Source organism: Schistocerca gregaria, chromosome 4, assembly GCF_023897955.1.
Source record: "Schistocerca gregaria isolate iqSchGreg1 chromosome 4, iqSchGreg1.2, whole genome shotgun sequence".
Taxonomy (NCBI): Eukaryota; Metazoa; Arthropoda; class Insecta; order Orthoptera; family Acrididae; genus Schistocerca; species Schistocerca gregaria.
Window position 1 is genome coordinate 614333975 of NC_064923.1, and position 17696 is coordinate 614351670.

At 39.6% G+C, this 17696-nt stretch overlaps 1 protein-coding gene across 1 annotated transcript in view; it reads left to right on the top strand.

Moving 5' to 3' along the window:
- The window catches only part of LOC126267834 (centromere-associated protein E-like), a 536568-nt gene that overhangs the window by 204664 nt on the left and 314208 nt on the right, over positions 1–17696 (top strand). Inside the window, exon 10 of the mRNA XM_049973138.1 lies at positions 13794–13895. Coding sequence (XP_049829095.1) covers positions 13794–13895 — 102 coding nt within the window. The remainder of the gene's footprint in view (positions 1–13793; positions 13896–17696) is intronic.

Here is a 17696-nt window from a genome sequence, read left to right on the forward strand (position 1 = left end):
GCAGCAAAGGTCAGAAAGCAAGTATCATATGGGTTGGTAACAGCAATCTGGAGGAGGCGGGGAAGTCTAGGGATTAGTAGTTTATAGTGAGAGGACAGAGAAACGCTGTCTTGCAGAGTGTGCATCTTTACTGAACTGTGTTGATCGGAGTTATTCATACAACACATTCCCCACTCCCGTAATTATCTTGGCCTCAAGCTATGGTAACATACTGTCCCCACACCCTCCACCCAACAGTTTCCACCCCCACTATCCCATCATCTCCTTCCCACACTTATCTCCCGACTTTTCCCACACCTCTCCTTTTTGCTCTTTTTCCCCTAGCTCCCTTCCCAATAACTTCCTAATGTTGCGCCTGTTGGCATTCAAGTCCCTGCACATTCTTCTAGACAGTGTGCCTTTGTCCTCACACCATTACGCTACTATCCCTTCCCCTTCCCCATCCCCTTCCCCTTCCAGATTGTAGCTGCCATCCCACATGATAGTTGCATTCTGGCCTGAGTTGCTGGAGTTGGCGGTCATGTGTACACGAGGTGTGCTTTCTTATGTGTATGAATGGTGTGTGTTTCTCTGTTTCTGTTTTGCTGATGAGGGCTGTGGCTGAAAGTGTTATGTAAATGTCTTTTAATTGTGCCTGTTTGAAACTTAACATGTCTTCTTTACAGTAAGTGCAGCACCAATGCCATACAAAGAGGCAAAGAAAGTATAGATCTGGTAGGATGGAAAAGAACTAGCCAACAATCATTGAGCAAAGTATCTTTGAGTCATCGAAAAGCAGTGTCACATTTTTTGGATCACACAAAAGATACATTCTTGCAGTGAAGTTAGTGCTACGGTGCCACAGTAAAACAGTTAACAATACTTGCAGATAGATGAGCTTCAAACTGGGGCAAGTAATCAACCTAGTGCTCTTTCTTCTCTTCAAATGGGCAAAACAGAGGCACGAATGATGGCTGCGTAAGTTGTGGTGTTGCTGTAGTGGGTGGCATCTGATTGCAAGTCTAATTCGCTGCCATCTGCATCTGAATGAAGCCCCTCTTCGTCTCAATAAGCTGTGTCACTTGTTGTGTCTGTAACTGAAGAAGAAGTATTTATGTCAAAGGCACTTGCAATTACGGTGACGCTAAGTATAAGGCAGGGGTGCATGGGGCTTTGGGTGGTGTGGTAAACTAGGCAAAGCACCAAATACTAAAGCTGCATCAATATGTGGCAGCATAAACAAGTAAATTGAACAAAAATGGCAAACGTGGGTCTGAAACAGAACTATCCACAAAAGCAAGTGGTGAAAGCACAAACAAAAGTCCAAAAACTGATAAAAAATTAGACAACAATGGAATTAATACAATGTGGCACTTTTGGTTTGACAAGGTTTGTTGCCAGATGTTATGATGGAAGTTGGTATCTGTTTTCTTCTGAGAAGTAATGTGTTACATTATTGTTGCTAATGATAAATGGGTGGAAGGTGGCCAAATGATCTGTAGGAATCTGGACGGGCAAACAAAAGATTGGTTGACATGAGTGCACTTTGAATAAATATATTGTATTAAACTGGTGTTAAAGAATTGCTCCATTGTTGACAACATGTGGCATACGTGGCTAGCTATAATCATAGGCCCAGCACGGTCATGTGCCTGAGTACACAGAATGTATGCTGGTAGTGCTAACTATCAGCAACTCAGCGTAATGTTTGGGACCAACTAGCGACACAGAAGTACATTAATCTTGACTCAAAGACTGGTGCCCAGGTGCCCGCTGCTTATAACACCATCCTGGTGGTCTTCATTGTTTGTCAGCCTCGAGGTGTTTCCTTGGTGGTGATGTTCAAAGTGCCACTTGCAGGCTTTCAAATAAAAATGAAATGATATGGTGTGATGAATGAAATGAGGTGACACTCTACTACATACCCTCCAACAATATTAGAAGTTTAGAAGTTTTGGCTGGTTTCATTGTCTAGGGGCTTGGATTCGTAGTTGCCGCATAGAGTCTACAGTATACGATAAGAATAGACACATTAAGCGGATGGTCGAAGGTTTCTATCACTAGACAATTGCAAATTATGATTGTAACATATAAATATAAATGAAAGATTGCAATTAAATAAAATCTGCAGGTACTATCATAACGACTTTAATTGGTGAATACGATAGTAGAAGTACTTTTGAGAATGAGATATATTTCTGCAAAACACTTATTGGTGTCGATGGTCAAGCAATTAAATAAAATATAAGTTGAATAAAAGGGAAGCAGTAGATTCCTACTGCACGTAATTAGCTATGAACAACAACAACAACAACATAGCTCACGAGATATTTACTTCTAAACGCACACTATGTCTTCACTGTAGAAGCCACGGAAATCTCACAAGTTCACAAGTCCGCACTCCGAAGTATTTCTACCTCTCGCAACCACACGCAAACCGCTCCACACTTCAAGTCCTTTGCACGACTCCACGTCCGTCGCACCGTCCAGCATCTCCCGTGTTGTGTGCCGTACCCCTGCGCCACACTCTTCTCCACTACCACGTGTCCTCTCCGGAAACGATGCTCTTCCCCAGCCTCCATACTTCTATCTTAGTAACGATCGCTGTGATTGGCTAGAGCGCTCCCTCCATGTCTTCAAGCCAACGTACACTCACAAACATATTGAAACACATATGAAATACAGGATTTACTTTTAAATAATTTGAAATTAAGTAAATATTCCTATGGATGGACCACAAACACACCTTAACACAAATTATCAAACACATAAACAAATTAAATAAACATATATCAAAGGAATAGCAACGAAAGGTAGGTCAATAGCCTAATGTCTCTATGCTTTCTAAAACACAGTAAATATTTGAGCAATTTCTTCATGAATAGTAGTATATGTTGGATATAAACAAAGACATAGACGAATAAATATATTTACAAGCGTGCTGCTGCCATTTTTTTGTGTCACTGTGGAGTACTTATGGCCTGACGCGATCGATAGTAATCGGACACTTTGACCTCCAATAACTCGTGTATTATCCAAGTTACGTACCTGTAATTTATACCAATTTAGGTTTACACTAATAGCTTTCTAAAGACACGTTGATCGACAGAATGGGGTGAAGCATTTAGATTTTGGAAATTCGTAGCTGGGTGTTAACTTGTATAATTTATCTTCAGATACTAAACTTTAAACTAATAAAGATTTTGAAAATCTGATTACACCATCAGAATCGCCGTGCAAATAATGGTAATGTACATGTTTCTTTGTGAGGTATCATGATTAATCTGGCTACTATTAATTTCTGTACAAACTGTGAAATGTCTGCCATTAAGGTTTCACAAAGTCTTTGGAACTCCAGGCGTGTCACCTTCATCAATACAACGTCACCATGGAATTCCCTGCCACGTGGCTGGACTGGCCATTGTGCGGCATCACGCGGTTACTAAGCTAAGGTTCAGTTCTATGCGGTTGCTGCCAAGCCGTGACCTGCTGAGAGGCACCAGCTCGACCACACAAACCCCGAACTTAGAATATTTTCAGGGCGCCACAACTCGCCCGTTACCTCACACAGTCGTGGTGCCTGCAGGAATCTTTTGAGGTGCCACAGTGTAACGTAACAGTTGCGACACTCCATCTTGTTTTCATTACCATTGCGATAGCAGTGCACTGTGCGGTCAGCAAGTGGAATCACATAGTACGATATTAGACCACTACATATACTATCGTTTATATTGATTTGTAGTATAGTTTTTACAGTAGGGAGCGTATTTAGTGCCAGTAAAATCTTTTTTAGTTTTTTAAAGTTTCTTGAGATATGGGATGGTACATTAGATGACAATTTGTATGATTCTCTTCTGACGTACAGATATTTACCAAACAATTTTGTTAATCTTTAATAATAAAAAATTGCTAGTAAACACCAGAAGATCTGACTTTTTGCAGAAAGATGTATATCTACCCAACAACACAAAGTTTTGTTTGGTACACCTCCAGCCAATCAGTGAATGTGAGACATAACAAACGTGTATGGAATGGAATACTTACAATATTTAATCTACCAAATAAGCCACCACACCTGTTGCTGAAGGGAGAACTATATAGACGTCATAACAAAAAGTCAAAAGTAATAACACTGTTTCAAACTAGTTTCACTATTGTCACTACATCTGAGCCACAAACAGCAAGAATCTTCAAGAAATTCTCTTTTTAAACAAAAGTAATTACATTTAAAAAAATATTTGAGTAACAGAAAGTCAAGTGAAGTGCAAGAATGGGTGAATCATTGGACTTGACAAATTTGTTTTTTATGTATCAAATGGAAGTGACTTATCATAAAAAGATCTGAGAGGAACAGAAATAAGTGCTTCTCATGCATGAAATATGCATGTATATCCTCTTGCTATCAGAGAAGTATGCTGCAATTATACACATATTCGAAAGTATTTCTTTATGAATAAGTTGTAGATGTTGTCATTGAATCAGTGAAACTCAGCTGTTTTTACATTTAGCTTACGATAATTCATGCCCCTTGGTAATTTACTAATGCATGGAATGGAATAATATAATAATTATTTCATTAATTAAGTAGAAAAAATAATTAAAAACATACATTATCCATACGACACAGGTGTATGCTTTCTCACTGCGTGGAGCGCTAGTGTTGCTCCAGCTGTGAAATGGAAACAACTTCACACCGGGGAGTATTGCGACCTTATTTATTAGAGTGTGGAGGAGCCGGCTCTGGCAGTATCGATAACCTACAATACGACAAATACCAATGCACAGGTTGCGGACCCATTTTATTCTGAGCCAATTAGATTTGTTGGAGCATAAATGTATGACTTGTTGGAACATAAGTGTGGGGTCCTGCTCACTCTACTCTTACAGGGTGCCTAAGGGTGTTGCCTTCTCGAATAGCTATACAACAATTCAAGCAAATCACATTAATAGTTTTTATTACAATAAAGAAGATTGACAATACTTAACTTTGGATGTACAAGTTGTTGCAAGCGATGGGCAACAAGCAGTGTCCTTCACTATATACAATGTCCATGTAAGCAATTCACACTCAGTCCTAAGTTCCTGCTATTGTTAATATCACTACATTTCTAAGCCTCTCTGCTAGTCCGGCTGGCAGGGGTGGCACTTATATTCTCTTCGGATAGAGGCTGCTCCTGTCATGGTGTGGTCCTTGTCAGCAGGCTACTGACTGATGTCATCTCACAGCCTCCTCTGCTCTTGCATTCTTCATTTTCATTCTGTCCCTTGTCGTTATGCCGGAACATCCCCCCCCCCCCCTCCCTCCCCCGTCCTCCTCCCAAAGCAATGGTCCGTCGTCATGTAGGCAGTGCGACCACAGTGGGGGAGGCAGGGGTGTGGGGAGAGACAGGAGTGCGGGCGCATCATGGGACTGCAAGCTGTGGCTGCAGGGGACGTCAAGCTTCTGGTCGTACTCTACCATCCGGCCTTTGCTCTGGTGGAAACATCTCATGGAAAATGATCAGAAGGGTACACTTTCACCTCTTGAAGAAGACAGCCACTGCTGCAGTGGTGTGAGTGGGTCCAGCTCCATCGGCAAGACAAGAGGAGGTGAAGGCTCTATCTTCATGGGGTCATCCCACATTGCCATAATGACACCCTCTGGCGGCTACTGTGGCCACTCTATTCTCTGGATATGTGAATCTGGGGGAAGAGACAATGAAAGATCATTGTGTACATGACAGAGGCAAAGCTGACTTTGATGTTGGCACTGCAAGCGATCTAGACCTTAAATAAGATACATGTAAGTGCTGAGTCAACAGGCGATAAGATAACATGTAAGTGCCAATTCTAAAGACAATCTCGCCTTGCGCCCACCATCTGGTGCCGCTAAAAACCCTGTAAAAGACAATATCATGCAGCGCGAAGTGATACTTGCGGCCTTCCTTTGGGGCCGGATGCTGAGGACGGTGCAACAGTGTGTGATGGCGGCGGCCATGAAGCAATTCCACAGGCGATGGCCCATTTTGTGGGTGTGAATGATAGGAGGCGAGAAACAATTGCAATGCTTGATCCCGAGTGTGTGCGGAGCAAAGTTTACCACCTGCTGCTTGAAGATTCTGGCAAAATGTTCCGCTTTGCTGTTTGACTGTGGATGGAATGAAGCACTAGTTAGATGCTGTATGCCATTGCATTCACAGAATGTTTCAAATTCATTTGACATGAACTGAGGACCGTTGTCTGACACTGTGACTTCAGGCAAACCTTCGAGGCAAAGAATAGAGGACAACACCTGAATTGTGCTGTGTGACGTCGTTGAGTTCATTGGCACAGCAAAAGGAAATTTGCTATTTGAGTCCATAATCAACCAGTGAGTGTTCCAAAAAGGTCACGCAAAGTCCATGTGCACACGTTGCCATGGCGATCGCAACTTAGGCCAAGGAGAGAATGTTTGTGGTGGAGTGGACTGATTTTCCACACATCGTGACACTGTGATGTCACCTGTTCTATTTGGGCATCCATACCCTACCAATTAAAGTGTCGACGCGCTAACTGTTCAATACGGCAATCCCCCAGTGTCCTTGGTGAAGTAATTGCAACACTTCTTTTTGTAAAGCTTTAGGGATCAACACACGTGACTGTCCAGTGGTATTTTGAACAAGAACCTCACCTTTCTGTACAGTGAAGCTATGCCGATGGCCAAAGTATTGGCACACTACAGAGCTCTTTATGCAATGCAAGGAACGAGGCCAAGATGTGTGAATGTATGTTAGCAAAATGTTCAAATCTGAATCAGCATCCTTGGCCTGTCCAATTTTCCTATAGTTCAGTGGAAGTGATTGAAGCAATTCAGAATCATGAACACTGATGTGACAACAAGATACAACAGAGACGTCAAAGTCTTTATCAGGGCCAATCGGAAGATGTGAGTGTGTGTCCGCATTTCCATGTTGACCAGTTGGACGATACACAATCTCGTGCTGGTATTGAGACAACAACAAAGCCCATCTTTGCAATTTTTGGGCAGTTTGTACAGGAACAGGTTTCTTCAGATGAAACAAGGACTGCAAAGACTTGTGATCCATTACCAAGTAGAATCTTTTGCCATACAAATAGTGATGAAATTTTGTGACACCATACAAAATACCTAAAGCCTCTTTTCCAGTTTGTAAATAGTTACACTGAGCTTTGGACAACACTTTTGATACAAAAGCAATAGTCCTGTCTTTCTCACCAATTCTGTGTGAAAGCACTGCACTGATTCCATAAGAGGAAGCGTCAACTTGCAATACAACTGGTTTGTCAGGCTCAAAGTGAACTTATCATCGATCACTGAGTAGTGCATCTTTAGTTTTTGAAAAACTACTTGGCACTCATCTGTCCAAACAAAGGGCACATTCTTGTGATGCAGTGGAGCTGTGATTTGTGCAGCATTTGGTCTGAACCAAATGTAATAGTTCATGGTATGGGTGAAAAATGTGAGTGAAGAGGATATACACCTTGACCGTTTATGGCATGACCAAGATACTGCAATTCAGGTTTAAAAAATCACACTTGTTCAGTCTACATTCTAGTTTTGCAACAGATAATGCACAAAACAAAGCAGCTAAATTTGCAATATATTCTTCAGGTATATGACCTGCTACAACAATATCGTCCAAATAGTTTGAACTGTTTGGCACTTGTGCAGTCAGCTGTTCCAAATACCGTTGGAAAATGGCAGGTGCGGAAGCACTGCCAAAAGGCAACCACAAATTTTTAAAAAAGCCCAAATGAGTATTTACTACACACAATTTTTGAGATTCCTCACCGAGCAGTATTTGAGGATATGCGTCGCACAAATAAATTTTTGAAAAGTAGTGTCCAGCTCCTAATCTGTCCATGAGATCCTCTGGGCATGGCAACAGATAAGTATCAATCACAGTTTGTGGGTTGACCATAAACTTAAAGTCAACACAGAGGCAAATGCAACCTGAAAGTTTGGGAAGCAAAACCAGTGGACTTGCCCATTGAATAGCTGAGATTGGTACAATAACTCTGGTATCTTGCAATTCTTTAAGTTCATCAGTGATTGTCCCTTAATGCAAGGGGAGCAGTTCTGGTCCGGCAAAATTTTGGCTGAGCATTGTCTTTCAGAGTAATATGTGCAACAAAATTGTCAGCCTTGCCTAAACTTTCAGAAAAGAGATCTGGGAACTCTTGTAGCTAGCTAGCTACACTGTCTTTTGCATTGAATGCAGATACTGACAACACATTATCCTGAATGTTAAAGCCAAACAAATCAAAAGAATCAAGACCAAATATGTTCTCACAATCATGTGATTGTAGCACTGTAAAAGTCACTGTTCGCTTATGTTAGCAATACATGGCAGGCAGTGTACATTTTCCAAGAACTGGAATGTCTTGTCCATTATAAGCCATCAGTTGCGTGCTAGTTTTAGACAGGTGTGGGGAAACTAACATTTCATATGTGTGATGATTTAGCAATGTGATAGAGGCACCTGTGTCCAAGTGAAATTTCCCACGTTTCCCACAAAGAAGTAAATGAACAAAAAGTTCATTTGACTGGCAGATCACTGAAGAAACTGCTCACGTGCCAGTTTTTTTGAATGCCTGTTTCAGTCTTCGTATATATTGCATTAATGACATGGGCCTGATGAAGAGAATTTTATGAGTGGGCTGAATCCTTATGTTTGTTCCATTGCAAACATACGGATTGTACATGTCCTTTCCTTCCACAAGTGCAACACTGAGCTTATCGGGAGAAGCAGTCTTGGTGTTTGTGTCATGAATAACACCGAGGGCAAGACTTAATTCTGTTCACCTGTGTAGCCACCTCCTTAGGGAACTGCTTATGCGGCGTGGGGAAGTGTTGTTTACTTGCCTTGGCTAGTGCAAGCTGCTGCCGCTGAGTGGGCCGATTGCAACTAAGGGACGCAACCTGACAAATAGCTGGCTGCTCAGATTTAACGGCTGACAGGACATCTGGATCATACTGATCTAGTTTTTGCACTACCTGCTGAAATGATGGATTGGACTATTTCAAAATTTGTTCTCTGAGTGTGGTGTTAGGTACATGGTACACGGTCGCATCACGCAACATAACGTGATTATAAAGCACCGCAAGCACTTGTGAATTTGAATTTTATACTGCAAATCTGTTACCCACTCGCGATAAGTTTGTTCTGACCATTTTTTGCATTTAAAGAACTGACACCTAGCTGCTGCCACATTCAATTGTTGCTCACAATAGTTAGCACCAATACCACCTGTTGATAACTAAGTTCACCCTGAGTTGTGTTAGGAAGAAGTTGTTTATTAGGCAGAACACTGCACTTCCTACCATTGGTAATAAATATGGGAGCTTCACAGTACCTGGTACATTGTGAGCGATGATGTGAGCTTCAGATTGGGGCAACCACTTGAGCCATTCCTCTTCTTGATCATGAAACTGTCAAAAAGGTGGTATAGCAGCTGTAGAATTTACTGCTTGTTCCGTCAGGCGCACAGTGTTGGCCAGTAGCTGCTGCACTGTATTGAGTAACATAGAAATTTGCTGCATCTGGAACTGAAACATCTGCATTAGCTGTGTGGCATCTAACTCTTGCTGCAGCTGTGGCGTCTGAGTATTGGACGGCATAGGTGGGGCGGATATGTTGAAAGAGACAAATGCAACAAACAGACAAAGCAAGCAAGCAAAATAAGGGCAAAAGCAAAGAAAATTTCAGCAATGAACATCTGTAAACACTGATTATTTAAGGCACCAGCAAACACAAAATTCCATGGCCATCAGGTTCGGGGTTTGTTGTGTAACTCGTAGCCAATGTGGTGTCCTGCCCACTCTTCTCTTACAGGGTGCCTAAGGATGCTGCCTTCTCGAGTAGCTATACAACAGTTCAAGCAAATCACATTAATAGTTTTTATTACATTAAAGAAGATTGACAATACTTAACCTTGGATGTACAACAAGTTGTTGCAAGCGATGGGCAACAAGCAGTGTCCTTCACTATATACAATGTCCATGTAAGCAATTCACACTCATTCATAAGTCACTGCTATTGTTAATATCACTACATTTCTAGCCCTCTCTGCTAGTGTTTGTCATCAACTCTGCTGCCAAGGCTGGCAGGAGTAGCGCTTATATTCTCTTCAGATAGAGGCTGCTTCTGTCATGGTGTGGTCCTTGTCAGCAGGCTATTGGCCGATGTCATCTCACTGCCTTCTCTGCTCTTGTGCTCTTCATCTTCGTTCCGGCCCTTGTCGTTACGCCGGAACAATAAGTGTATGTGTTTACCAAAGTGCAAATAGTGTGTCCATATCAGTACCTTGTTGTGAGTAGTATATCTTGACAAGACCTACTCATTGCATAGCCCTTGTCTCTGTTGAATATGTTAGAGGAATCTTTATTTAAATGGGTTCTTTAATTATGAAGTCCCAGTAATCTGACATAAAAAGTAAAACAATCAACAACTTGAAACTTGTATCTATTCTCCCATTTTACCAAGGATTTTTCACAAGTTTCATTTATATCATGTCAGGATATTTTGTGATTTACTTATTTATTTAGTGAAGTGCAGAGATCTTATAATGGGTTTCCACAAAGATACAGGTTTCAGAGTAATAAAATGTTAACTATACAGTAAAAATTTTTACGTAAAGATAAGGAACTTTCAAATGTTTAGTGTTCGAACATTAAAAGAACCTTTGGAACTAAGAAAAGAAAATAAATAAACATTTCACACACCCATTATAACATAAAAGACAGTGGCTATGGAATAAAGAAATGACCAAGTATCCAGTGGCTATAATAATGTGTCAAAATACAAAGAATCCACACTAATACATACACAGATTTGGATACAAATCTTTTTGGCCTTTTAATTTATGATAGCATGTTGTGTTATAGGTGTTGGACAAGTCACATACATTATTTTTATGCACAAATGACAATGTTGTATAATGTAGACTACATGCATGAAACATATGGTATACACTTAGCTAGTACATTTATAAAGCAAGTAATTTGTGTATCCTTGCATTCACTCACTGAGTAAAGACAATGACATTGAAAAAACAACTGGAATGGTGGTTTAAATATCTTATTGCACTGAATAGTCTTAAGTTTCACAGAAAGAGACAAAAAACTAGGCCATTATAGGATTGACAGTTTCATATCGCTAATGATTCAGTATCAGTAGTTTCGGTCAAAGTGGGTACACAACCTTTGCATTTGAGCTTGCACTGTGAGTATGTTTGTCAGTAGTATTTTCTGTTGTTAGAGAAGTGACTGATGCCAGGAAGTTGTGACACTAATGGATTTAGGCAGTAGCTGCCATACAGTAATATGTTGCTGGACATTCCTTACTTGTTTTGAAAAGGGGGCACGGCCGATTTCCTTCACAATCCTTCCCTACCTCGAGCTTGCACTCCGTCTCTAATGACCTCGTTGTCGACGGTACGTTAAACACTAATCACCACCACCTTACTTGTTTTGAGGAATGATTTGGGAGTATAGGTGGGACACATATAAAGAACTGTAATAATAATTTAATCAATTGCAGCGTATAGTACTTATAATCACTTGCAGCTGCCAGAAACCATCCATACACTTTAAATAAACTTCAGACCTTGCCAGACATTTACATGATTCTCAGACTGCTTATTACTTACAAATTGTGAGGAAGACAGTTGTGATCCTACTAATATTTCTTGAATGACATTGTGTTTTAAAGGACCAGAATTCACATCCATGCCTGGCCATCTTGGTGAAGTTTTCTTTGATTTCTCTACTTCAGATCAGATAAATACCAGGTTGTGTGCTGATTTACTCTGTTTATGTTACCTATCGCGGGGGTAGGCATGTGGTATTTTCCTCCAGATAAACATTCAAATACAAAAGAAATAAAACATGGTTACCTCTTAAATTACCCTTCCAAAATAATTTCTTACCTAAGGCATCATTACTGCTAAACACTGGCAATACTCCCGAACTTATTCTAGCATACTCGAAATCCCGCAAAAATGATCATCCTCATAATTCTAGTAACACAGTGACACATGGAAACACTAGGTTGATACAAATACTAAATTACTGGTGCTGGCAGACTCTAGCTAAAACTCTCTAAACATTTGATAGTAGCATAAATGAGACATGGACAAAATGAACAATAGTAAAAATAATACATTGACATAAGTACTTGGGCACAAGTAATTAGACATAAGTAATTAGCAACTCCTCATAGTGATGCAAGCGGTGGCAAAACTGTGACAGAAACAAAAGTACAAAATGTCATTTCCTTTACACAAAATTCCCTTATTCTCCAGTTACATTTCGTAGCAAAATAAGTATTCTCTGTTATTCCCTTATGCTCTTTTTTTTTTCCATACCAAATGATAGTACTTCTACCTACAAGATAACTGTCGAAAAGTCATGGCAGTGTTATGTGTAATGCTGCAGAATAGTGTAATGTCACGTTAATACTTCCTTTAACAAGATTCTGATGAAAAGTGGTTTTATGTCTCCTTCAGTGAACAGACCAATAATTATTAAACATGTGATATGCTGTTTCCCGTGTTGATTTTTATTTGCAAATATTGGTGATTATCAGTCTCCCAATCAATCGTTCAAGGGTATGATTGTTGCTCCTTTTGTTAATTCTCTCGCCTACCTGCTTCCATATAAAATTATGGTCCAATTGTCATGTGTAAAGTGTATAGGAAGGAAAGTAAGTTCCTTAGTATTGAAAATGTGCTTTAAGTTATTAAAAGAGCCATTAAATAATGGTTAAGAATTCTGTGTTGAGATTAAATGCAGCTTGAGGCACTGAGGCGTGACACGCATCACGCTAGTGAGATTGTAAGTTGCTGACAGCACAGCTAACAGTACAGCTGCGTGGGAAATTTCACTTGGACACAGGTGCCTCTATCACATTGCTAAATCATCACACATATGAAATGTTAGTTTCCCCACACCTGTCTAAAACTAGCACACAACTGATGGCTTATAATGGACAAGACATTCACATTCCGTGACAGACACTTTCCGGAGATTTAACTTCTTGTTTAATGAATCTGCCGTCTATTAGTATACAAATTATTTAAATGACACAATTTATACAGTATGTGCTATTCCAGTTTCTGCGTTATGCCACCAAGCATAATCAGTTTTTATTATTGCATAATATGAATCAACAGTGGAAACTCTGCATACGAATATCAACAATGTGGAAAAGACAGATTGTTACTGACCATAAGGTAGACACATCATGTTGCTTATGTAAGTGTCTTTTAGCTGCAACATAATACAAATCAAGCTATATTTGATAGGACCAAGGTTAATTGTGCCCCACTTTATGAAAACTAGAAGAAGTAATACTCTAAACCACCTACATATCAGATGCAACTGTGTCACAAATCAGTTGTACTTGTAAATTACATAATTCCAAAATTAAAATAGCGCATAACAAAATGTAGACAGCCGTAAGCAGTAGTGACATCTTTGAAACTCTGGAGAGTTTATACGTTAATACCTGTTCTTGTTCACGAAGGTGACCTTATGGATAAAGCTCAAGCTCTGCTTACTTTTATACGAAAACTGTTACCCTTTACTGCAGGTTTACTTGATACTAAATAGTCTCATACCTTCATTTCTTTACTGATTATACTGTCTTAGTTTTGTTTGTAAGAAAACCATGAATTATTTGTCACTATTTTCATTCCTCTTTGAATTCTTTCATTCTGAAAAGGCTTCATTAAATGCTGTCATGCTCATAAGTCCTCCATTTGTGTCCTATTTACTGGCTGAACTTGATGTGATAACATGTCCTTCACCACAGGAAACAAACACTGCCGAAGTTGACAGTTTGAAGAAAGAATTATCAGATACCAAAGAAGAATTAGAATCATTGAAACTAAATCAAAAGTCAAAGGATCAGATGGTAAGTCAGAATTTATATTGTGAATTTTTCCTCTGCATAAATTTATTGAATGATATTGTGCATTTAAGATGTGTGCAAATGAATACAAGAAAATTACTCATTTTTATACAAATTTACAATGTGTTATTGTCCGAATTTTTTGGAATTTAATGTCTGGCTGGCCAGGGGCTGCACTATTGTTATTGTTACCTGATGAGATTACACAATGATAAGACACTAGACTCACATTTGTGAGGATGATGGTTCATATCTCAATGTGGCATTCCAGATTTATAATTTCAATGGTTTCCTTAAATAGGAGAGTGTCTGGATGGTTCCTTTTATAAGTACATGGCTATTTATTGCGCCCTCTTTCACTAACCGAAGCTTGTATGCTGCCCACAATGAGCTCGTTGTGGGCAGGATGTGAAACCCTAGTCATCCTTTCTTCTGTTTATTGTTGGAAAGAGACAAACACAGTTTATCTTATGTGCTTCTTTCTGCATATTATCTGAAGGTAAGGCCTTATATACTAAATCCAATATGCTATTATAACACAGTGATAACACATAGATATGTGGAAGGAAAAATAAGGTCCAGTAGGTTCTTCTTTTCACATCGTTGTTGTTTTCATCTGTAGGAGAAGCAGGAACAAAACTTAGTAACTCCACACAACTGCAGGCAACTGGTTCCATAAACATCTCCACATGCAAGCTCACATGCAGTGTCAGTCTTGTGAAAAAGTCTTTCATTCTTGTCTGTGTCTTCATAAACCAGAGTATGTTATAGTTTTTGCATCTTGCTGACAGTAAACAATGAAGTAATGTGTCTTGGCTGAAATGTTAATTTCTCAGTTTTCTGCATGATGTGAAAGTGGGCCATAGGCCTCCATCCACTCACTTGTTGGCCTGTCTGGTGTGGCAGTAGCAAACAGCAAAAGAAAAGCTGACATTTTTTATTAAATGCGAAAAACATTTAAACTTTCATGACTGGAACTGTCACAATTAATAAATTATTCCGGGCTGTTATGCCATGGTCGAAGGAATTTCACTTTAAAACCCAAAGTTTCATTCCCATCTGTGCAGGACATTTTCTAGGGGGATCGTAGCTTTGTTGAATGTGTAGAGCAAATTTGACATAATCGATTTAACATGAGAAAAGTATGTACGAATGTGGTGCTGACATTCATCTACATCTACATATATACTCCGCAAGCCACCCAACGGTGTGTGGCGGAGGGCACTTTACGTGCCACTGTCATTACCTCTCTTTCCTGTTCCAGACTTGTATGGTTCGCGGGAAGAACGACTGTCTGAAAGCCTCCGTGCGCGCTCTAATCTCTCTGATTTTACATTCGTGATCTCCTCGGGAGGTATAAGTAGGGGGAAGCAATATATTCGATACCTCATCCAGAAACGTACCCTCTCGAAACCTGGCAAGCAAGCTACACTGCGATGCAGAGCGCCTCTCTTGCAGAGTTTGCCACTTGAGTTTGTTAAACATCTCCGTAACGCTATCACGGTTACCAAATAACCCTGTGACGAAACGCGCCGCTCTTCTTCGGATCTTCTTTATCTCTTCCGTCATCCCGATCTGGTACGAATCCCACACTGATGAACAATACTCAAGTATAGGTTGAATGAGTGCTTTGTAAGCCCCCTCCTTTGTTGATGGACTACATTTTCTAAGGACTCTCCCAATTAATGTCAACCTCTTACCCGCCTTACCAACAATTAATTTTATATGATCATTCCACTTCAAATCGTTCCACACGCATACTCCCAGATATTTTACAGAAGTAACTGCTACCAGTGTTTGTTCCGCTATCATATAATCATACAATAAAGGATCCATCTTTCTATGTATTCGCAATACATTACATTTGTCTATGTTAAGGGTCAGTTGCCACTCCCTGCTCCAAGTGCCTATCTGCTGCAGATCTTCCTGCATTTCGCTACAATTTTCTAATGCTGCAACTTCTCTGTATACTACAGCATCATCCACGAAAAGCCGCATGGAACTTCCGACACTATCTACTACATTCAACAAAGCTACGACCCCCCTTGAAAATGTCCTTCTCAGATGGGGAAGAAATGTCAGGTTTTAAAGTGAAATCCCTTTGACCACAGCATAATAGCCCAGAATATTTTATTAATTGTAATTTTTAAAAAATAAAAGAAAAAAAAACATACACTCAGGAGGATTGTACAGACATACATGGCATCATTTGACTGCAGCACAGACTCCTGTTTGGAAGACATAGAATTGGCATCACTGGTATTGAGAAGCAACTAAAAGTGTTGAAAACAAGTAAGTCGCCTGGTCTGGGTGAAATCCCGGTTTGGTTTTACAGAAAGTACTCTTTCGCTTTGACTCCTTACTGAGCATGAATTTTTCATGAATCTCTCACCCAGTGCAAAGTGCCAAGTGACTGGCAAATAGAGCAGGTGAGTCCTGTATGTAAGAATGGTAAAAGAAAGGACACGCAAAATTATGGACCAATATTCTTAAAATCAGTTTATTGCAGAAATATTTAGCATATTCTACGTTTGAAGATAATAAATTCCCTAGAGACAGAAATGCTTCTGTCTACAAATCAGCATGGATTTATAAAGCATTGCTTGTGCAAAATATAGCTTGCTTGTTTTGTGATAGAGTATACTGTAAACCATGAATGAATGGCAAAAGGCAAATTCCATATGCCTAGATTTCTGGAAAGTGTTTCACACAGTACAGCATGTTTGACACAGTACTGCATTATAGACTGTTAATGATGGTTCAAGCATATGGAATAGGTTCCCAGGTATGTGAGTGGCTCAAACACTTCTTAAGTAATAGAACCCAGTATGCTGTCCTGGTCAGAGAGTATTCAACAGTGACAAACATTTTGTCAGTTGTGCCACAGAAGCAAACATGAGTGCCACAGGGAAGTGCAATAGGATCACTCCTGTTCTCTGTATATGTGGTCTGGCTATAAAATAACAGGATTGATGCTGCCACAGGGTAAGTACGCATGTGTTAGATGAATGAACAATAGCTGTGAAATGTGAAGCCTTTTTGGTCAGATGCAGCATTTCTGGTGTCTGCAGACAAATCACTGTGGCCATGGGCTTCATTTTTATAGGAGGTGTTAATTTTTTTGTCAGAAAAATGTGAAGTGTAGTAACAGAGCAATAAATTGCATGAAGTTTCACATGGAACTTGGAAAAACTGCTACTGAAACCTATCTTTTACTGAAAGAGTTTTATGATGAAGAAAGTTTATCACATTCGCAAGTTTTTGAGTGTTCCAAGTGTTTCCAAGGTGGCTGAGAAGATTTTGAAAATGACTCACACACCAGGGATGTCCTTTATTTTGAAAATCAGATGAAAATATTGAAGAAGTTCGTAATATGATTCAATCTGACTGTTGATTGAGTATTTGATTGATTGCTGATACTGTAGGAATTGACAAAGAATGTGTAAGGCAAATTTTACATAATCAATTTAACGTAAGAAAATTGTGTGTGAACCTGGTGCTGAAAATTATCGTGGTTGAACAAAAAGTAGCACATGAAAATAATTTTACTGACACTTTGAATACCAGTGAAAATGATCCTAATTTTCAAAGAGTGATAAAATGTGACAAATCTTGGTCTTTCACTTATGTTCCTGAAATTAATCGCCGTCTCATGAGTTGGATGGGCACAACTTCAGTTAGAGCAAAAAAATGCAATTATGATTGTTTCTTTCTTTCTTTTACTTACAATATTCTTTCTTTCTTTTATTTCCGATACTCATGGAATTCTATGTCTTCACTGGGTTCCTGTAGGTCAGAGTATTT